General features: G+C 40.3%; 1 protein-coding gene across 2 annotated transcripts in view; it reads right to left on the bottom strand.

Moving 5' to 3' along the window:
- Nucleotides 1-3,566, bottom strand: part of LOC148032216 (zinc finger/BTB domain protein) — a 32,695-nt gene extending 29,129 nt beyond the window's left edge. For both annotated transcript variants that reach the window (XM_087682870.1, XM_087682871.1), the window contains exon 1: nucleotides 3,265-3,566. In XM_087682870.1, the coding sequence (XP_087538996.1) occupies nucleotides 3,265-3,534 (270 nt within the window). In that variant the 5' untranslated portion in view covers nucleotides 3,535-3,566. The remainder of the gene's footprint in view (nucleotides 1-3,264) is intronic.
- Nucleotides 3,567-21,132: the final 17,566 nt, after the last annotated feature.

Genomic DNA, 21,132 nt, shown 5'->3' with positions numbered 1-21,132 from the left:
GAGTTTGCCAATATGAACAGCCCTCACAAGAATGGCATCTTGGAGCGGAAGAATCCCAATGTAATTGAGATGGCCCATACCATGATGGAGCTTCATCAGACACCTCAGTGTCTATGGGCTGAGGCTGTGGCTACTGCAATTCACATCCTTAATCATTCCCCTATTTCCGCTGTTATTGGCATGACTCCATATGAGGCGTACTTTGGGTCTAAGCCAAGTGCTTCTTATTTTAGGGTTTTTGGGTGTAATGTCTGCGTTCACATCCCAAAGACACAATGTGATAAATTTGAAGTGGCTTCCAAAAGGCAGGTGTTTGTAGGCTGTAGCTTGCAATCTTAAGGCTACCAATTGTATGATCATGTTAAGCAGAATGTTTACATGAGTCATGATGTTCAATTCATGGAAGTTCCAACCTCAAAGAAGGGGTGAGGAACACCTTGTTCTTGGAGATCACAATGACGATTGGGCACCCACAACTGTTCCTCTGGCGCCTGTCCCTCTTGAGGACTCTTCTTCAGATGAGGATCTTAGTTCTCAGCCAACACTGGATTCACTAATTGCTCCCCTACCGTCGATGGCCCTTCCAAAAACTTCAGCAGATGGAGCGCAACAAGGCAAGATCCAGCCTCCTCCTCATTGGGCTCATGACACTTATCGTGATGCCAAGATTGAGGGGGTCCCTGAGGAGTGGCAGCCCAAAGGATGGCCCACGGCGTTCTCGGATGAACCAAGCACACCATACTAAGCTTGTTTACACTAATTACTATTTGATGACTCGTGTCATACAAGATCGGGAGCCTACTTCCATGAAGGAGGCTTTACAACATGATCATTAGCGGAAAGGGATGGAGCAAGAGCTAGAGTCGATTGAGCAGAATGGCACTTGGTATCTTGTACCAAAGCCTCCTCATAAGAAGATCATTGGAGTCAAATGGGTCTTCAAGACCAAGTACTACAATGATGACACATTGGGCAAGCACAAGGCCTACCTTGTTACTAAAGGTTTTGCATAGTGCCCAGGCATTGGTTTCCATGATAGTTTTGCCCCTACAGCTCGGATGGCCACTATTCGCATAGTTCTTGCCTTGGCTAGCCATAGGAAATGACCGGTCTATTAGCTGGATGTGAAGTTCGCCTTCTTGAATGGGGAATCGAAGGAGGAGATCTACATCGAGCAGCCTCCAAGCTTCAATTCTTCTTATGGTAAGGTGTACAGGTTGCGGAAGGCTCTCTATGGCCTTAAGCAAGCTCCCCATGCTTGGAATGAGAAGATTGGCGTGAAACCTACAAGACAAAATATATGGATGATCTGCCCCAAACCAGAAGGTAGCTATAAATAGCCAAGACTGGCCAAAATTGGCCAACCAGTAGCTGAGAAATAAAACAATGTAGTCAATCGGTCATCATAAACTTGCTAACCAAGGGAGAGATGAAGGAATCTCCTATCTTCTCAACCTAATAGAGGGAGAACCGGGCTTTGAATATCAACCTTCATATTGCTCTCCACAACAACCAAATTGGTGTGACTACCTATCAAGAGAAGGATGAAGCTCGTCTTTAGTATTGTCAATGGCATCCAACTGGTAGTAATCAATCTCTAAAAACCTGCAAATGCACTCGCAAAATTTATGTTTTGGTGTCTCAACACCCGAACAGAGGGAAAATCAGCTACATCATTTAAAAGGAAGTTATAGTTGCCCCACACACTTCATAAAAGGCCTGAACAATGCAAAAAATCTATGTTCTTCACAACAAATCTATCTAAACAGTAAACTGAGTGTGGTCTTCTCTTCATAGAACCTTAGTCCTCACTTTGGGGACGATACCATGTGAGAGTGCATAACAAAAGAGAAACATGAACATGGAGAGAAAAGAAGATGAGAAAGACATCATGAATGGAAGAGAAATCTGCACTGAAAGCTCAATACAATGATGGACTGATTGGTCCCTGCTTGCAACCCAAAGCATCAATGAGGGCATCGGATCACACTCATAACAGAAGACAGCACCAAAAGACAAAGAAGAGTCCCAAGCATCAGAGGGTGCTGAAGCCTACAAGACAAAATATCTGAATGATTTGCCCCAAACTGGGAGATTGCTATAAATAGCCAAAAGCCAGAACTAGCCTATTAGTAGCTAGGAAATAAAATAATACAGTCAGCCAATCATAAACTGGCTGGTCAGCCTGCCTGGGGTCTGAAAATGCCAGTGCCAATTGCCAAATAGGCCGCCCTACTCCAATTGCAAATATCCAAGCTCCAAACTCCTAGAAAAGCTGAAATCCGTGCATAGTATAGCGTGAGCACACCTGATACTCACTAAAAAAGAAATGCAATGTAATGCATGCTCTAGAAAGAGCTGCCTCCTCCATCAAAACACACGACAAACTAGATATCTGAACTCCTGATGTCCCCATCTGACTCAGAGGCTCGTAGGCAGGAGATGACTATGCATGACAAACATGACAACTAATATTTCCACCAACCTACAATAAGAAATGAAACCTACAGGGCAGCCATTTTGTCTATCATGGGAATCTCTATATAATAAGCAAAATGAACTCTCCAAACCATATTACTTGAAGAAGCTGGCTGTTCCTTTTCTCATTTGGGTGTTGGTTTGTGGTGGGTTTTTCCTTTTTTCCCCCTTTTTGGGGGGGAGGGGCACGCACATTGGCATCCCCTTGGAATGGATGGTATCCTAAGACTAGATAGGAAGACTATATTTGCAATGGATATGGACTCATCAGAAGGTTTTACAATGATTATAGACAAACCACCAATCAAGCCTAGAAGAGAGTATATTATGGCAAAGAACGATGGGTCTTTGCCCGCATGTGAGAAATCAAGGTTGAGGAAAGAAAAGACAATATATAAAGCTTCCACCAGACATCGTAAACCCTTTCAAATTGAAGATACTGTATGTGAAGATTTCTTGACGTTCCGAAAACTAAAATGCATACTTTCAATGCACGTGCAAGCCAGTGCATGAAAAAGGTCGTGCAAGCAGCGTGCCAAAACCAAAATTAGGCCCTCTAATCCCTTGGGTTTGGAGCTGCAGCTGTTAGCACAAGAGTGAGGAGAGAGCTGCGGTATTATTACACCTAGTCCTACCGGAGCGTCGATACCAAAACGTCATCTCAGGGAATCCAACGTCTTATCTTCACAAGCCAAAACGAAGCTGACAAATGAATCCGTTTTACCAAAGCATTGCAAAAGGGAAATCCCGCGCAATCTTGACAATTTTGGGAGGAGGCAATCATACCCGGAAATTCTTCTGGAAAGAGAACTTGAGGCGAGGGTCGATCGGAAGGCTGGAGTTCTCTGCTCTCATGCGCCTGCGCTGGCGAAGGCGCTCGCGAGGATCGTCGTCGGAGGGGTCCTGGGGCAGGTACATGACAGAGCCCTGGCCCGGCTCATTGGTGGCCCTCAGCTTGGCGTGCTCGAAGGGCTCTTTCTGCGGCGCCTTCTTCCGCCATGGCAAATCCGCATTCTTCTTCCACGATGCCTCCGACTCGCTCCGCTTCCTCGGCATGGCTGCCGTGTCTTCTCCTTCTTCTTCTTTATCTGGAAATTGGAATCATAATAAGATCCAAATAATCTCATCGTTTTCTAATTTACAATTAGAAGTTTTTTATTGTTTACAACATCCGATAGTCTTACCTCGGACCTGTTCTCATGAGGAGGTTTCCTGAAAACCAGTTTTTTGCATAGTTCGGAGCTTGGAGGTAACCTCTTTCATTTACACAACCGGTCTATTGGAATCTTTTTTTTTTTATGAAATCTTTTTTATATTAAAATCTATTTAAAAAAGTGAGACCTTAACCCAAAATAAGCTTTTGAGACCCTTTCCTAAAATAAGATGTAATTTTCTAGTGAGAAACCTCGTGAGCTATGTTCTCAACAAAAAGCAAGGGTTTTTCACCAAAAACCAAAAACCCATGTGACTTGGAGAGATTTCCAACTTTTGGTAAAAAACACTCGAAATAGTTTGTAGGAAACCCCCTCATGAGAACAACGACAATGGGTTTTCGAAATACTTAAGAGGAGGTTGGTTTTGGCTCCTCTCAAGCATCTTATAAGCCTAAAACAACCATACAATGGAGCTCCCAAGAGAACACCATAAGAGGAATGGGAAAAAAACTACAATACAATTTATATTGTCACACCAACAAGCATTTTCTCAATCTTTTAATAGCACCACACAAGGAAAACATGAACAAAGGGAACAGCTTCATGTAGCATCACAATACATTTCTCCCACGATAACATCTTAAACGAAGCACATAATCTTTTTCATATTCACAAATCTCAAAGAAAAATAACTCATCCACAAGCTAAGATTAAATGGAAAGTAATCTCATAATATTGCAATGATTGTCTTCAACAATGTCTTCATTGTTCTCTTCTCTCACAATCTCTCAATCTTATAGATACAATAGATTGATCACAAAAATGGCTCTCTCTCTCTCTCTCTCTCTCTCTCTCTCTCTCTCTCTCTCTCTCTCTCTCTCTCTCTCTCTCTCTCTCTCTCTCTCTCTCTCTCTCTCTCTCTCTCTCTCTCTCTCTCATATACAATGATACAATAAAATAATTATCCCTAACCCTCTCTTGGTTGTGAAGCTACCCTTCAAAGGATATGTATGATATGAAGAGGTACCAGACCCACTATAGTGTCCTTTCACAGTGAACTACTTTCATTGTCACTTCAAGTCTTCGACTCTTATCTTCAATTGCTATGTTTTTCAATCAAACTAGCTAAGAAGAATTTCTATTCCTATCTTTCCAAAGAAGGAAAACATTCTCAAGCTTCTAACCATATCCATACAAACATATACTAAAGGCTACATAAACATTTAGAAGCTCACAAAAACTAAGGAAGTCAAACAAAAAGCAATAAAACCACATAGTCAATAGAAAACCCATATCAACTAATCAAAAATCAACCAAATAGTCTCGAATCATGACCCAACACATTCTTCCATAATTATAAGGCTTCAAACACCCAAAAAAAAAAAAAAAAAACTCAATAGAAGCATATAGAACCAAACAATTATTAATCAAAACACATCAAAATGTTCTAAACTAAACAAAAACCATAATGAGTTAACAAAGATATTCAATAAATCCAAACTCATCCCAACATTCTCAAAATCAATCATTAAAAAGTCAAATTTTGCATAACCATGCATCAAATAAGCAATAAAGCTCCAAAAAACAATCAAAAAATCAAGCATTTCAAGCATGCAACATACAATCCCATCTTAGATGCTTAATGACATCCTCCCTTGTGTAGATTTGGCAAAGGGTGGATACCTCTACCTACTACCTCATTCTATCCTTTGTACTAAGTTTCCCCAATAGCATCTTCCCAAGGATCAAATTGAGGCTTGCAAAAGGTGTTTTGTACCAAACCCTTTTGACCCTTTCCTTCCAAAATTGCAAGGTAGACATGGGCAACTTTTCTTCCATTTTTGTGCTACTCTCTTGATATTATTTTCTTGTTTTAGTCCTTTCATGTTCATCCATTTCACTTAAGTTGTCCTTTTCAAAACATTATGAACTTGGGAGCCAAACTCCCCCTTATGCACTAGTTCACGGACTAGTTGTCTTTTCTTAATCTAAAGACCCTAGTTAGCCAATTAGCCTCCTTATCTAAATGGCTAGAGTGCTTGGTCACCCTCACAATTGGCCATTAGTCCTTAAATGCATGGTCCTATAGATCTTCCCATTTTTGGACTCTTGTATTGTGGATCTTCCCAAAAAGCTTTTGCTTCAATTATAATGGGGATGACACTTGGAGAGGACACTATGGCCATCAAACATATGCTTTGAAAGAGGGGTGAATCGCCTCTATTGTCCTAGGCCTCTCCCACCTCATGTCCTCTAAAAGTTGTGTCTAGCTTCTAATCAACTCTCACAACACCTCTAAATCTTTCATGATGATGTCAGGGTCATTAGCCAAGATGGCATCCTCCTATAGAATTAGTGAGACCACTTACCTCCATAGTTAGTTGTATTCTCAAACTAATACTTTAGGATGTGCATTTAGGGTTGGTTTGCCTCCATCCTCTTCAACTGTGACAAAATCAAAAGTTTTTCTATTCCCTACAACATCTCTATACAAAGTTTACCCTTTGCCTTATTTGATGTGGCTATGTCCCATGATATCAAGTGAGCTAGTTTTTTTCTCTATAAGTCTACAATAAGTTTCTAAATATCTTCTCAATGGAAACCCACTTTAGTTGCTACAAAAATAATAAAAGTTGTAAGAATTGATTGTAGCACCACCAACCTTTCTATGACAGTTAGGTGAGCAACAACCCATCTTGCAAGCTTGCTTGTGATCTTGCCTTTGAGCAATTTCATCATTTGCTTCATGGCAACTCTTATCCCAATGGAGCTCCCAAGTATCCAAGGTTCTCCCCGTACTCTATGAGCATTAACCCACAATCTATGAGCCTTTTGGGGAGAAGCCATAATTCAATAAGTGTTAACCCCTAGTAGTAGAGTTGAAGAGCAGAACAAAACAAGCATGAAAAAGAAGAACAATAGTGAAAGAGAAAGAATAAGAAGAAAGACCAACATCCAAAAGGCAGTAAATAAACTTTTTAGAAGTGACCCCAAAAATTAATCAATCATGATGTAATTCATTGTGCGAGGTATCAATCAATTATGAACTTGTGCAAATTGTAAAAGGACTCTGCAAAATTCTAAATGAGACAATTTTAGTTCTAAAGGCAGAGCCTTAAGGCAAAAAGCCATTCTCAGGGCCAACTAACAATGGGTGCCCAATTTAAGAGAATCTCCAAAAGGTTTCCATGTATACAAGTCAAAAAATGTGGTGGAAGGATCATTCGTGTATGTGTGTCAAAGCTTCTTGCTCTCTTACTCATGTTTGCTTCTTATTTGCCTATATTTTGTGTGTGTGTGTGTGTGGGGGGGGGGGGGGGGGGGGGAGGGGGAGGAAGAGGAAGAGGAAGAGGAAGAGGGAGGGAGAGAGGGACTGAGGTTGAGAGTGTGAGGAACAAGGGTGAAGCATTCATCTACTTTTCCATCCCCATCTCATCATCATCATCTCATCATCTTCTTCTCCTTCTTTATCCCTTCTTATTATGGTGGTTTGAGCTTGAATAGGGTTGAAAAGTAGATGAAGCTGTTTGAGTGAAGGGGGTTCCAAACTTGGTAGTCAAGAGAGGAGAGGAGAGTGACTAGGTGAGAGCTAGTCTGTCAAAAGTAGATTGAACTCCTGAAACAATAGGAGCTGTACTCATGCCCCATTGTTGAGTATATTGGTAGCTCAACATTTTTGGTTTCACATTTTAGTGATTAATGAAGGGAGGCATAGAGAATAAGTAAGTTTTGCACGAAGAACATCTAAACGATGTTTTAATTCTTTGGCTTATGATCAAGCAACATGATTGTAAATTTTGATTAAAATTTAACTCACACCCCTAGCATACCCTTTTTAGCTATTTTTAAGTTCCCTTAATTCTATCTAAAAAATAAAAATATTCATAATAATTACTCTCAAATCCAAAAATTCAAACCCTCTTAACCATTGATCCTCCAAAACAAATTCATTTTGAATACCAATTTCTATCATTAAATCACATCATCTTCTTCTAATATTCACTAATTAGATACTAAAAATACTCAAAAATTGCCATTTTAACCCTTAAAAATTAGATATCTTCAAATCCAAAGATCCACAGTATTTAAAAATCTATAATCAAGTCCCCCTAATCATGTTTCAATTCTTTTTCCATGAATCATTAATCTCTTTCTAATTATTGTAATTACCACTAATTATGACCAAAACTATTATTTTAACCACTAAAATGCTTATATCTCTCAATAATGTATTTATCTAAAGGTGGAATTTCATTCTTAGGTTCATTTTATCATGTTTTAGCTTTGTTTCAATTTAATTTTCATAAAAAATCATAAATTTCTTAATATCCCCACTAATTATAGTCTAAAAATATAGTTTTTGACCTATTTTTCACCATTTTTGTATCATTTTAATTCATGTGATGCAACAGTTGAACTCCATTCTATCGATTTAAAACTTAAAGATCAAAAGAATAATGCTTTTAATCATAATGTTATTCAAACTATCCATTTCACTTCATTTTCAATTAGAAGTAAAAATATCGAGTTAATAGAAGAAATAAAGATCTTTGGCTGTATTTGACTATGCTAATGCTTGATTCTCCTCTTCCTTTAAAGTATGCAATCACGATGAAAATCTCTCTCTCTAGACTATGAAATAGTCTTCAAGAATGGGATGAGATGAAAGAGGAGAGAAGTGCTCATTTGCTGCGCATAGATGAGAAAATCTACCACTTCCATTAAAATCTTTCCCTATATCTACCTTATATCACTTACTACTTTTCTGCTCCCTAAAATTTTCCATCTAAAATATCTAAACTCTCTCTACTTCTAACTCCATCTTAGCATTATCAAATACGACTTTACGATCAAATTTCTCATTAAATTTTATGAAAAATATTATGTAATATAGAGCCAAAACCATCTAAGTTACATAAAAAATAGTGTAAAAATAGCTCAAAATAAGGGGTTATCATTCCTCCTCACTAGCTTTAGCAAGCTCCTTCGAATTAGCTAATAGAGAACTGCTTCTAGCTTCAAAAGTTACTTCAATAGCAACATCATCCAGTAAGCCACTAAGTTGAAAAAAAATCTTACTCTTCCCCTCCAAGCCAGGAGTGTCCTTGCCAGTACAACAATGTTAACTTCAACACAAGAAAAAGTGAAAAAGGTGGAAAAGCGCAAGTTGGGAGCTAAAAGAGGCGGCCCAGAAGGAAATCGCACACAACGGAAGAAGCAAGAAGGGAAACGACAAAAAGAGCAAGGGTGGCCTTAAAAGCTCAGTCAAAGGCAAAATCACATTTTAAAATGCAAGGCGCCCCTAAACCTTGTTGTAAAAGAGCGCCTCCTGTGCAAATTGTAAAGGTAGATGGGCAATAAAAAGAAAGTTAGGAAGATATGAGGACAATGGGAAAAAGGGCCTAGTCATGGCCAGCCATGTAAAAAAGGGGATAAGGGGATGATTGCCCAAAAGGGATTTCAAGTTTGTATATAAAGTTGAAAAGTGAATGAGGAACTCATTCTTTGGTGTGTGGCAAAGTGAAGTCATCTTCTTCTCTCCTCCTTGCTTGCTTGTGTGTGCTTGAGAGAGGGAGTGTGAGAGTGTGAGGGAGTGAGTGTGTGAGGGTGAGGGATTAAGGAGAAGAAGCTCTCCATCATCTCCTGAAGGTGGAGGCTTGAGGTTGCTTGAGCTTGCATCAAGAATCATGGAGCTACCGGAGTGCTTCAGGGAGGAAGCAACTCATTGGGGTATCAAGATAAGGTCACTACACCGTGGTAGGATCGAAGGTGTGTCGGCTAGTGAGGGATAGCCATAGGTGCTCTCTTGAAATGCTTGAAAGAATTAGCGGTCTGTGGGTCTTGGCGGTTGAGCTTGAGCTCGCCTCTACATTTTGGTTTTGCTGCTAGGACCAACAGATTCAAGCTTGAGCACTTGCGGACCTCAAATCAAGCAATGAAGTAAGGATTTCATTCCCGAACCGGAGCTTGAGATAGATAGGAGATTTTGGGTTTTTGATCTCTACAACAACTAAATATTTTGGTTTTTTGATGATTAGGCAAGTAGGAGGAAGCATTTTGATTTTTTGTTTTTGATTTTTGTTGCATTTAGAGTAGGATAGGACTAGGAAATTGAAGGAAAAAGTTTTAGGGTTTCTGTTGTTGAACAGGCCCAAACAGGGAGAAAAATGGAAAAAAGGAGTGCTTGGAGATTTTTGGAATCGAACATACTCAAATTAGACTAGCTTGACCTATGTGATTGGAGACACCCTGTTTGATTTCCAGAATTGGACATCCTAAAATCAGACACAAAAATCAAACCATACAAGAATCATACACCTATCGAATTGGACATTCGATTCCTAAAATTGGACATTGCAGAATCAGACTCTGCAAAATTAGACCAGATTTTGACACATCAAATTTGACAAAATTAGCGTGTCCGAAATGACAGATGGTACATGGTGAAGAGCTTGACCTAGACAGTTTCCCGACAGAAATCCAACGGCTAGTCACCAATTACAACCTACAAACCCGGACAGACCATCACAGTAGGAGGACATATGAGGATATCATAGCGAATCTCGAAGAGGAGAGAAGACTAGAGAGTGGGAAGCCTTGCAGGGCATAATGAACTATAATCAGGAACAACAAGCTAGAAACTTGCGACAGAATATAGAAATGTGCAAGATTCAATAAGTGTTATCCCTAGCAAGCAGAAATAGGACATGCCCTGATGCAGAGAAGAAAAGAGCACTGGAAGGCAATCTCACATTGAGCGAGCTTATTACAAAGTGACTGGTAGACATAGCAAAGAAGAATGCCGCTGCAATGGTCACCTCGTTGCTCTTATAGGTTTAAGAGTCAACCAAGGCTCTAAGAGCCAATCAAGAATCCTCGATGTGGCTAAGCAGTTAGCCAAGTACCAATCAAATGGCAATCCATATAGCTTCGTAGAGCAGTTCGAGCAAGTCTGCGAGGCCAAGGTCTCACCGATCTGACTCAGCGCTCTCAAGCTCTTAGTCTATGCTTAGGAGATAAGGGCAGGACTCAGTATACGAGTCTAGACGTTGCTAAGCAAACTGACTTCAACAACCTCAAGAGTCTCTTCATTAAGAGATTCTCCGAGCCTGGATACTTCGACAACCTTTTAGTGCGGCTGATGATGAATGTCAAGCTGAAGGACAAGGACACAAGAGACTACGTCACCCACGAAGGATCCCTATTGGTGAGCCACCTACCAAAACAACGGTCTCTACAATCTTCATCAATGGGATAAGAAGTGAGGAACTCTACAAGGCCTTGGTAGGCAATTCAAGCTTGCACCAAGACATGCTAGCTAGGGTCTTTGACGAGTCAATTAGAGTGGACGACCAGCTCAAAGAGAGAAGCTCCAAGAGCTTGACACGGGAAGATACAAATGCTAGAAACTCTGAGAGAGTTTCAATGTCAAGCGAAGTTTGTTGCAGCAACAATAACAGTAGCAATTATTGTTACAACATTAGATGCAAACTCAACAGGAAGCAGAAAGAATTGATTCCTTAGATATGAATGCATTGCAGGCAGTGGGATAAGAATTGAAGTAGTTTAAAGGTCAAAATATTTTGGCCTTCATTTGGTTGTATGAAGAAAATATGTTGTTTCATGGGGTATCGCAGTATGCATGGAGTTGGTATTTCTCCCATTTGGCCATGCATGCTTTGCACAATCGGATTGATGAGTTACATAGAGAGATGCTAATTGGGCAGCTTTTAAGAAATATTTGAGAGAATAGTTTTGCTTGAAAGATGCAGGATTGGTAACTAAAAAGGCATTTACAGATTGGATTGAAAAGCCCAATAAAGGGTAGGTTGCTATAGCGTTGCTCCATCAATTTGAAAGTCGGTATGCACAGTTGGATACCAGTGAGCAGCAATCATTGGAGAGTCGAAAAATTGATTGTTTTTGAAGGCTGCAAATCCTGTCTTGCAGGAGAAGCTGACTGATCGTTTAGAATATGCCTCTTCTGAAACAGGGCTGAAATGAGATTGGGCTAATGTAACTGAAGTAGTGCATATGTTGCAACCGGCTATACCTGTTGGTCCAGCTCTTAAAGGTGATGCTGTGGATGAATTAATCAAAGGAATGCATGATTTGAGACTGAATTGATAGAAATCTATGCAAAGGTCGAAAATCTGGATGTCAAGGTAGAAGAGAAGGGACAGTAGGCGACAATCCAAATGCCATATAGAGAAGGATACAAGAGGAGATGCATTTGGTGTGACAGTTTACAGCATGAAAAGTGAAATTGTATAGCCTACCATGAAACAGAAGCAAAAAGGTTAGTCTTTTGGAAAGATGGCAAAATACATGCAACAGAAACTGATCTTCCAATAGAGCCAAATTTTGGAAATGGTGGCATGCAAAAGAGGTTGGAAGAGATGGCTGCAAGGACGGCATTTGTTGCCATAGATACAACCACATATGGGTTGAGAATTGAAAGGATTGATAAATCTCATAAAGGAGGCATGGCTGAAGCAAAATCTCGCGTTTGGATGCAAGCATTAGATTACATGGAAAAGGGCTGATGAAGCTCATAAAGGAGACATGACTGAAGCAAAATCTCGTGTTTGGATGCAAGCATTAGATTGCATTGAAAAGGGCAAAACAATACAGTTTGAATTGGCTAATGCAAGTCAGAGTGTATGAGGGAGAACATGATAGAGTGTACTAGTGGATTCATTTTCATTCTGTGGTTATTTGGATGAGGTTCATAATCAAGAAGCTCTTGTGGAAGAAAAGAGAAGAAGAGATGAGGACACTACTGGTCCTTCCTCTTCAAGCCCACCTAAACGCATAACACAAAGTAAAATGGAGTGGCAGTAGAAAGAGGATGAAAAAGCCATACCTGAGCATGTTATGGAGGATGCATCTCAAGAGAAGAAACAAGAAGGGAAGAAAAGGGGCAAGCAGCCCGATTACAGGTTACAATCAGATCTTGAGATTGCCACAAACCTTAAAAAAGTCTTGGAAGATTTCATACTTGGCAGTAGAGTGGAATTCACACTTGGCAAAGCTCTTGGAATCACGAAGCGTGAATTTCATGATGTAATCATTGATATGCTGAAACGAAAAAGATAGTTTGATGGTGAAGTTTGCAAGCATTGATGCAGGTTGACAAAGACATAGAAAAACATCTTTAGAGGGAATATGATGATGCATGTAATGTTGTTTTGGAACATAAGGCTAAAAATGGGAGTATAGATAGCAAGCTTGTGGTTGAAAATGGTATTATGGGCAGCACTAAGCATAGAGAGAAGGCTATGTATAATAGGGATGTCCATCAAAAAGCACATGAGGAAGAAGATGCTCATTTTATTCCAAGTAGTCATTATTCACAAACGCATTGGGCTAATGCTACAACAGAGACAATTGTTAAAGTGGGAGAAAGAGAGATGCCTTGTATAGTCCTCTTGGATCATGGTTCTGAAATCAATGTTATGGCACACAACTTGTATAAAAATGGAGGTTGACCGATTGATGTAGATCTGGGATGGTGTAGATCCAAGAAGGCGCATGTGAGCAACAAACAATTCATCTAGGGATCTTTATGCGGCTTGTCCAAATGTATGCGTGACTATTGGAGATGTTAGGGACGAATATCATTTTTTTGTGCATGATTCATGTAGTTATCTGGTGATTTTGTGGCAGCACTATATTTCGGAATCAAGGCAGGAAACAAAAGCCTTGGAGGATGGTTTTTCATATGCTTGGGTTTGGAGTAAAGACAATACAGAGGCAGTACAGTTTCTCACTATTTGTGTGAATCATCCCCGCAATTAGGATAGGCTGCGGGATAATCCCATGCCACCTAATGCACGAGTGCCTCTAGGAAGATAATTATGCCTCCAAGAAAAGGGGAAACTGTGTTTGTGTTTGGATTGCAGGAATGGATAGCATGTAGTCTTGGCAGTTTTAAGAATATTTAAGCCATGTGCAAGGCTGAAAAGAAATATGTAGGATAGGCTGAAAAAGAACTGAAGACATATGGTTTGATGGCTGTAAATGAAGGTATTTTAGGGCTATTTTCAGGGCTGGTTGATGTTGATATAGTGGGTGAAATTTATGCTACAATTAATGCTAAAAACATGGCAGAAAAAGAGGTTATTTATATTGACACTTTAGAGATGTATAAAGTCATTCGAGCGTTTGCTGAGCATGAATGTTATGGGCTTCAATATGGGCTACAAAACACAGTTGAAGCAAGGGTGGATACAACGTACAAAATAGTTGCAAAGAAGGTTAAGCCAGTGGCTTTGCCTTTACTACCTGAAAGTGATGGGTTGGTTGAAAAAGTGACTCAATAGCCTAGTTTACGAGATCCACATGGAGTAGGACATAAATTTATAGCCGAAACTTTACAAAAGCTAGAAATTGGTGATACAAGCTTTCTTTTGCTTTGCAGAAAGAGCTTGTTTCTTGCAAATCTTGGCAAGGCATGGGAAAGCCTTTGCGTTTGAGCCAGATGAAATTGGATGTGTTGATCCGTGACAATAGTTGCACCTATGGTGATCTTTATAGTACCTCATGTGCCATGGAATTTAAAGCCTATTGCAGTACCTCGGGCATATTTGGCTAAGTTGTTGGAGCTTTTGAATGAGAAGATTAGGATGTAGATCCATATTCTAATCGGTGGTTTATTGTTCCGAAGAAGAATGGTTCTTTGAGGTTTATGCAGGATTTGCAACTAGTTAATAAAGTCACCATAAGAAATGTTGGATTAGGCCCGATAGTGAATGAATTTGCAGAAGCATTTTTAGGCAAGGCAATTTAATCTATGGGTGATTTATATTTAGGATATGAGTTCCAGCTTGCATTGGAAAGCCAAGATATCACTACCATGAAGACACCGCTTGGATTGGTTAGGATGTGTATGCTTCCACAGGGAGAACCAATTCAGTGGTGGCGCATATGATGAATTCTATGCCTAAAGTTTTGAGGGAGTATATTCCTTAGTTGATCTTACCCTTTCTTGATGATGTGCCGATAAAAGGGTGTGATATCCATGAGAAGAATGAAGAGCTAAATGAGCAAGGATGTAGAAGATTTATGGTTGGCCATATTGTTGATTGTGACAGGATTTTGAGCGATCTTGAAGAAGGGCATTTGACTCTGTCAGTCGGTTTTTGGAGTGGAGGAAATATTAGTTGTTGGGCACATGTGTGGACCATATGGGAGAAAGACCTCACCAGTAAAGATTGATGCCATAAGCAGGATGTGGGAGACATGTTTGAATGTGCATGTGTCTTTTACTTGGTATGGATTCCACATTTTGCTCATGTGACTGAAAGTTTACATCAACTCTTGAGAAAAGGGAAAAAGTTTGCTCATGTGACTGAAAGTTTACATCAACTCTTGAGAAAAGGGCAAAAGTTTTGGTGGGGTAAACATCATACGAAGGTAGTTCACAAGTTAAAGAGCCGATTGATTTCAGCCCCAACACTAAAGGGAGCAAATTATGAGAATGGGTAGCCTATTATTCTCACCGTGGATACAAGCCCAATTGGCATTGGTGTTGAGAAATAGAGAAATGATGTATGCTCCAGGAAGAGCTGTCCTGAATCCCATATGCACAATGAGGATAGTGGAGAAGTTGGAAAGCTATAAAAGCATGTACTTGGTTCACTTTTTTGAAGGAATGCTACTGTACTTTGTACTTAGAGTCTGTAACTCTATCCACTCAAGATTGTGTTTATGAGTCCAAGCTAATCTATCTTGGAACCTAATTCACTTGAGTAAAAGTTTTTATCTAGTCATCAGTCTTCTTCGTGTCTCTTGCTTACGAGTTCAAGCCTCCATATCTAAACTGTGTTCAAGATCCGTGTTTTCTAACATGGTATCAGAGCCATGGTGAGCTCAATTTAGCCCTTTCTCCTACTTCTCCATCTTATCATAGCTCAACTCCAGCTCAAGACAACTGATTGAGTTCATCTCCTACTTTATTTTCACACACTTCTTCTTGGCCATCATAGCCAGACTGCAGCTATCTTCAGTGGAGCTCTCAGATCTCATCATATAAACAATTTGAGCTTAAGGTGTCTTCTGAGAAGCTCTTCCTCTTCTCCCAGCGCAGCTCCCTATCACATCAGAGTGTGACATTATCCATCGTGGAGCCCAACATTACGAAAATCGAGCATCGTTGTCTCTGCTGCGCCATGTGACAATCGTATAGTCTACATGACGTGTGGAGGCTGCGATTCATTCTGCTCATATGGGGCATTTAAAGCCTATACTATAGGCTATCCCCCATCCAATCCTCGGCCCGAATGGCTGCGCCTAGCTCTTGCTACAACAAAAAAATCAGGGCTGTCTAAAATCCTAAACAGTGGAAGCCATAGCCAGGAACTTAAAAAGCTTGGCAACCTTGTCTTTTCTTATTGGCATCATCAATAGTGACCTTGATCACTTTGAAATTATCTTTGAAGCCTACTGCAGATCTTGAAGGATCCAAGAAAGTTCAAAGATTACCTAGCAACATCAAGCCAAATATCAAGATCTTCAAGATATAGTATCTATTGATACTCAAATAGTGCTTCTTGGCACTTGAATATTTCAGCTTACTCAAAAGTAACTCATCTTCTGATTCCAGTTTCGAAGAACATTCTCAAGTTATGTAATGTTTTTAAAGTCACAATTATCAAATCCCTTGTAAATCTCAATCTTCTTGTAAAAGGATAGACATTGCCTAAGAGTTCTCGTGGTAATACCTCCTACTAAGATGACTGAAGTGGAACACATAGCAAAGTTTAATGGTGAAGGCTTCCATGCCTGGAAGGAGAAGACCATGTACCATCTTATGCAGAAAGACTTGTGGGACTTGTTTGAAGATGATGCAGATAACAAGAACGAAGATGATGAAGACGGGTTCGTTGAAGAAGACCAGTTCAAAACCAAAGAATGGAAGAAGATGAATAACAAGGCACTAGGCATCATTGCCTGGGGACTATGCCTAGGGACTAAGTGATGATGTGCTACATCATATATTTGGCATTAGAAATGCTAGAACCGCTTGGGAGGAACTTGACAGAATGTTTGGTACCCAAGCAAAGAACTCAAAGGTAAAATTACTCATGTAGTTTTATAAACTAGATATCAAAGACAGTGCTTCTATGACCACGCACATTAACAAGTTCAAGAGCCTAAAAACCCAGCTTGCAACTCTTAAGAAGAATATTGATGAAGATGAGGCAATAGCCATACTACTTGCAAGTGTAAACAAGGATCCATATGAGAACATTGTGTCCACTCTAAGTAATGTTTCAAGTCTCACTCAAAGATATTGAGCACTCACTGCTTGATGGAGAAAGCAAATTTAAAAGCAAAGATGTAAAAGAGACCAACTCAAGGGAAAACCTCTTATACACTAGAGGAGCTACTGGACCCAAGGGAAGAGTGTTGAGAATCAGCAATCACACTCAAACAGCCTCTTAGTATGGAGTCTCAGGGTCACGGACATGCAGGCTAACTTATCCCATATGCACAATGGTGCCTACTGCAGTTTCCTACTTTCCTATAAAGCATTGTACTTGCTTCCTTTCTTAATGCAATGATAGTACTCTTTTCATTTCAGTAAAGTGTCAATGTCATTGTCCACATACACAAGATTGTGTTTATGAGTCCAAGTCTCAATCTTGGAACCTAATTCACTTGTGTAACAAACAGTGTCCATTCCATCATGAGTCTACACTTCTCCTTCCATCCTCCATAGCTTCCGGTTATGTCATGCTCTAGATCCCGCATTTCTAACATGGTATCAGAGCCCAGTTGGGCATGGCATTGCTTCTCCAGCCTCTCTTGATTCTTCTGAACCTCCATCCAGCTCAGTGTCAGTGTATGACTTCTTTTCTCAACTCTACTCTCACTGAAGCTTCCATGGCAGCCATAGCCAGCAGCACCCTGTCAGATTGAACTGCTTATATCTCACTCCACAGGTCAAATATCTTGGAGCTTCCTTCTGGAAAAGTATTCCCCAACTCATAAAGCTTCCTTGTATCACATCAATCCAGGACATTGGACCATCTGGAGCTCAACATTGTGAAAATCCCCAATCTCTGTTCTGTGTCTGCCATAGCCAGACAGGACCTACCTTGCTTGGAGCTTCCATAACTCTTCAACCAGGCAGAATTTCAACACGATTTCTTCTGGAGAAATGTTCCTTGGCTCAGGGCGCAGCTTCCTGTCACTTTAAACACCAACATTGATGATCTACAGCTCCAGCATTGCTCAAATTCGACCTCGCTGTCCAGATCTGCGCCGATTCTGTTCGCGGCACCTGCGCGCTACATACTGACCACGATGTTGATGATCATGATGGGGTTTTGGTAGCCCATGACATAAGCTTCCTAGATATGTAAAAAGTTTTGAAAATGATCCACTGTAGCTCCTGCAATCAGCAAAAAACCAGGCCCCTGTCTCAGAAACCCTAATTCCACCATAGCCAAAAGCTTCAAAATCTTGACATTTTTCACTGTTTCTCTCACTGAAGTTATCAACAGTGATTTTAATCACTGATCAATACTCTCTGAAGTTCGTTAAAGTACTGTCACTCAGATCTGAAGGCATCAGCATTAAATCAAGAAGGGGAAGATCACTTGGAGTAAAAGACTTTTATCACTTGGAGTAAAAGACTTTTGCAGATTTGGTATTCATTGACACTAAGTTAGTGCTTTTTAGCACTTGTGTCTCTCAATCAATTCTTCTGTTGCTCAAATCTAATAAAGTTTGAAGTTGATTTGCTACTGTTCCCGTAAATCTAACATGGGCAAAGACTCGCCAAATGCTCGATTCAAAGGAGTCGGATTCCACACTTGGCAAACCCGCATCAAGCTCATCCTGATGAAGAAGGGTCTCTGGGCCATCACAAATGGCAAAGAGAAGAAACCGCGGGACGCGGACCTTGCAACTACTTGGCAAAAGAATGATGACAGAGCCCAGGCCATTATCAAATTGGAGCTAGACGACAGTTATATCCATCATGTGGATAACTGTGAGACCTCACAGGATACATGGAAAAGACTTGACACCCTATTCGGTGCACAATCTAAATCATCAAAGTATGGTCTCCTGATTGAATTCTTCAGGCTTGAAATGAAGTCCAGCACATCACTTGCCACACATCTCAATTACATGGAAGGACTCCTAACCCAACTTGCAGGAATAAACATTAAAATGGATGAAGATGTTTGCATCGGTGTTCTACTTAAGAGCTTGCCTCCTGAATATAATAACGTATCAACAACTTTAATCAACATGCCAAATCCTGAACTTGTTGATATCCAGGCATCACTGTTAGAAGAAGAAAAGAAGCTAAAAACTAAAGAAGAACCAAGTACCTCTAGAGATGAGCATGCATTATATGTTGGCAACAGGTACAAAGGCAAGAAAGATCAGCTCTTTTGTGACTTCTGCAAAAGGACCGGACACACCGAGAAGTTCTGCCACGCAAGAAAGAGATCCCAAAAGGCCTATCTAGTCGCAGTCAAAGAAGAAGAAGAAAATGAAGCAAAGGAAGAAGAAGATGAAGATCACCAGGATCGGAAGGACAAGACTCATCAATCCTTGTACTCTCATAATTCTGATAGACTGTTTTAATAGCCTTGTATTTTTCCTTGCCCTATTGCTTCCTGCCATAAGCTATGTAAACTCCTTATGTAACTTGGCATTACAGTCCCTGTACACTTTGTGAGGCCCCTGTTACAGCCTCTGGATGTCCACCATGTTTATGGTACCCACACTTAGCTTTTTCTGTGACAGCCTCTGGTGTTTTGCCATGTCTGTGGTATGCCCACACTTTGCAGGTGGTTCTCATTACAGCCTCTACACACTTTGTGCCTTTCCTAGTTGTGATTGAGGAGGGGTGTTGAGAATCAGCAATCACACTCAAACAGCCTCTTAGTATGGAGTCTCAGGGTCACGGACATGCAGGCTAACTTATCCCATATGCACAATGGTGCCTACTGCAGTTTCCTACTTTCCTATAAAGCATTGTACTTGCTTCCTTTCTTAATGCAATGATAGTACTCTTTTCATTTCAGTAAAGTGTCAATGTCATTGTCCACATACACAAGATTGTGTTTATGAGTCCAAGTCTCAATCTTGGAACCTAATTCACTTGTGTAACAAACAGTGTCCATTCCATCATGAGTCTACACTTCTCCTTCCATCCTCCATAGCTTCCGGTTATGTCATTCTCTAGATCCCGCATTTCTAACAAAGAGGTCGAGGATTCAACACCAACAACAGGAGTCGGATGACATGTCATTATTGTGGTAAAACTGGCCATATTGTCAGTGAATGTTTCCACAAGAAAAGAGCACAACAGATGCAAAATGACCACCACCAAAGTCAATTCATAAATGAAGAAGAAGAAAAAGATACTTTCGTTACCATAAACAACTATGACAGATTGTTTTAAGGAATTTGTTCCCATAGTGGATCTCTATGTTTCCCTTAGTGGATTTGATTTGTTAAAACCTTGCCAAAGATGTAAAGTCTCAAGCTTTAACTTGACTAGAGTGCATATGAGCTAGTCTTCCGAGCCATGTTATCATGTAGGGGGGGGCAAAAGCCAGCAAGTGTAGGGACTCATCATTTGAGGGGGGGTGTTGAGAAATAGACAAATGATGTATGCTCCAGGAAGAGCTATCCTAAATCCCATATGCACAGTGAGGATAGTGGAGAAGCTGGAAAGCTATAAAAGCATGTACTTGGTTCACTTTTTTGAAGGAATGGTATTGTACTTTGTACGTAGAGTCTGTAACTCTATCCACTCAATATTGTGTTTATGAGTCCAAGCTAATCTATATTGGAACCTAATTTACTTGAGTAAAAGTTTGTATCTAGTCATCAGTCTTCTTCATGTCTCTTGCTTATGAGTTCAAGCCTCCATAGCTAAACTGTGTTCAAGATCCATATGTTTTCCAACAATTGGTTGGGTACTGGGTCAGGATGATGCTGATGGGAATGTGTATGCCATTCAGTTTGGAGCAAAGGTCCTCAATGAACGGCAGCGGCAGTGTTCTCAAGTCAAAAGAGAGCTTTGGAATGTAGTGATAGCCCTTAAGTGTGATAGGGAGTATTTTATGGGAGCTCATGTAGTGGTAGAGACTGATTGTCTACCTCTATTGGGCGTGATAGTAAATTTCTCAACTCTCGATATTGCCATGTTACGGTGGATTGCATATATAAAGTCACTTAACCCTGATTTTCAACATATTGTAGGTAGAGAAAACCCCATGACTAACATGCTTTCATGAGCAAGGTTTGAAGATGAAGAGGCTTGTGAATTCTTTTCACGATTGGGTATCAACCTGGCTTTAACTTTAGCCTAGAATCATGAAGCAAATGGAAAAAGTGAAAGACGTCATTAGCCTATCATAAAGGCATTAGCAAAGTCATGCAAGGGCAGGATGAAAGAGTGGCCGAGAATATTAGCCTTTGCTTTATGGGCTGATAGGACCACTCATAGTGCAATTACAAGGTA

The sequence above is a fragment of the Lygodium microphyllum genome, chromosome 8 (assembly GCF_053477565.2).
Source record: "Lygodium microphyllum isolate KBCC chromosome 8, Lygodium_microphyllum_v1.1.10, whole genome shotgun sequence".
Classification (NCBI taxonomy): domain Eukaryota; kingdom Viridiplantae; phylum Streptophyta; class Polypodiopsida; order Schizaeales; family Lygodiaceae; genus Lygodium; species Lygodium microphyllum.
Note: the sequence above shows the minus strand (reverse complement) of the source record. Positions and strands in the feature narration are given on the sequence as shown.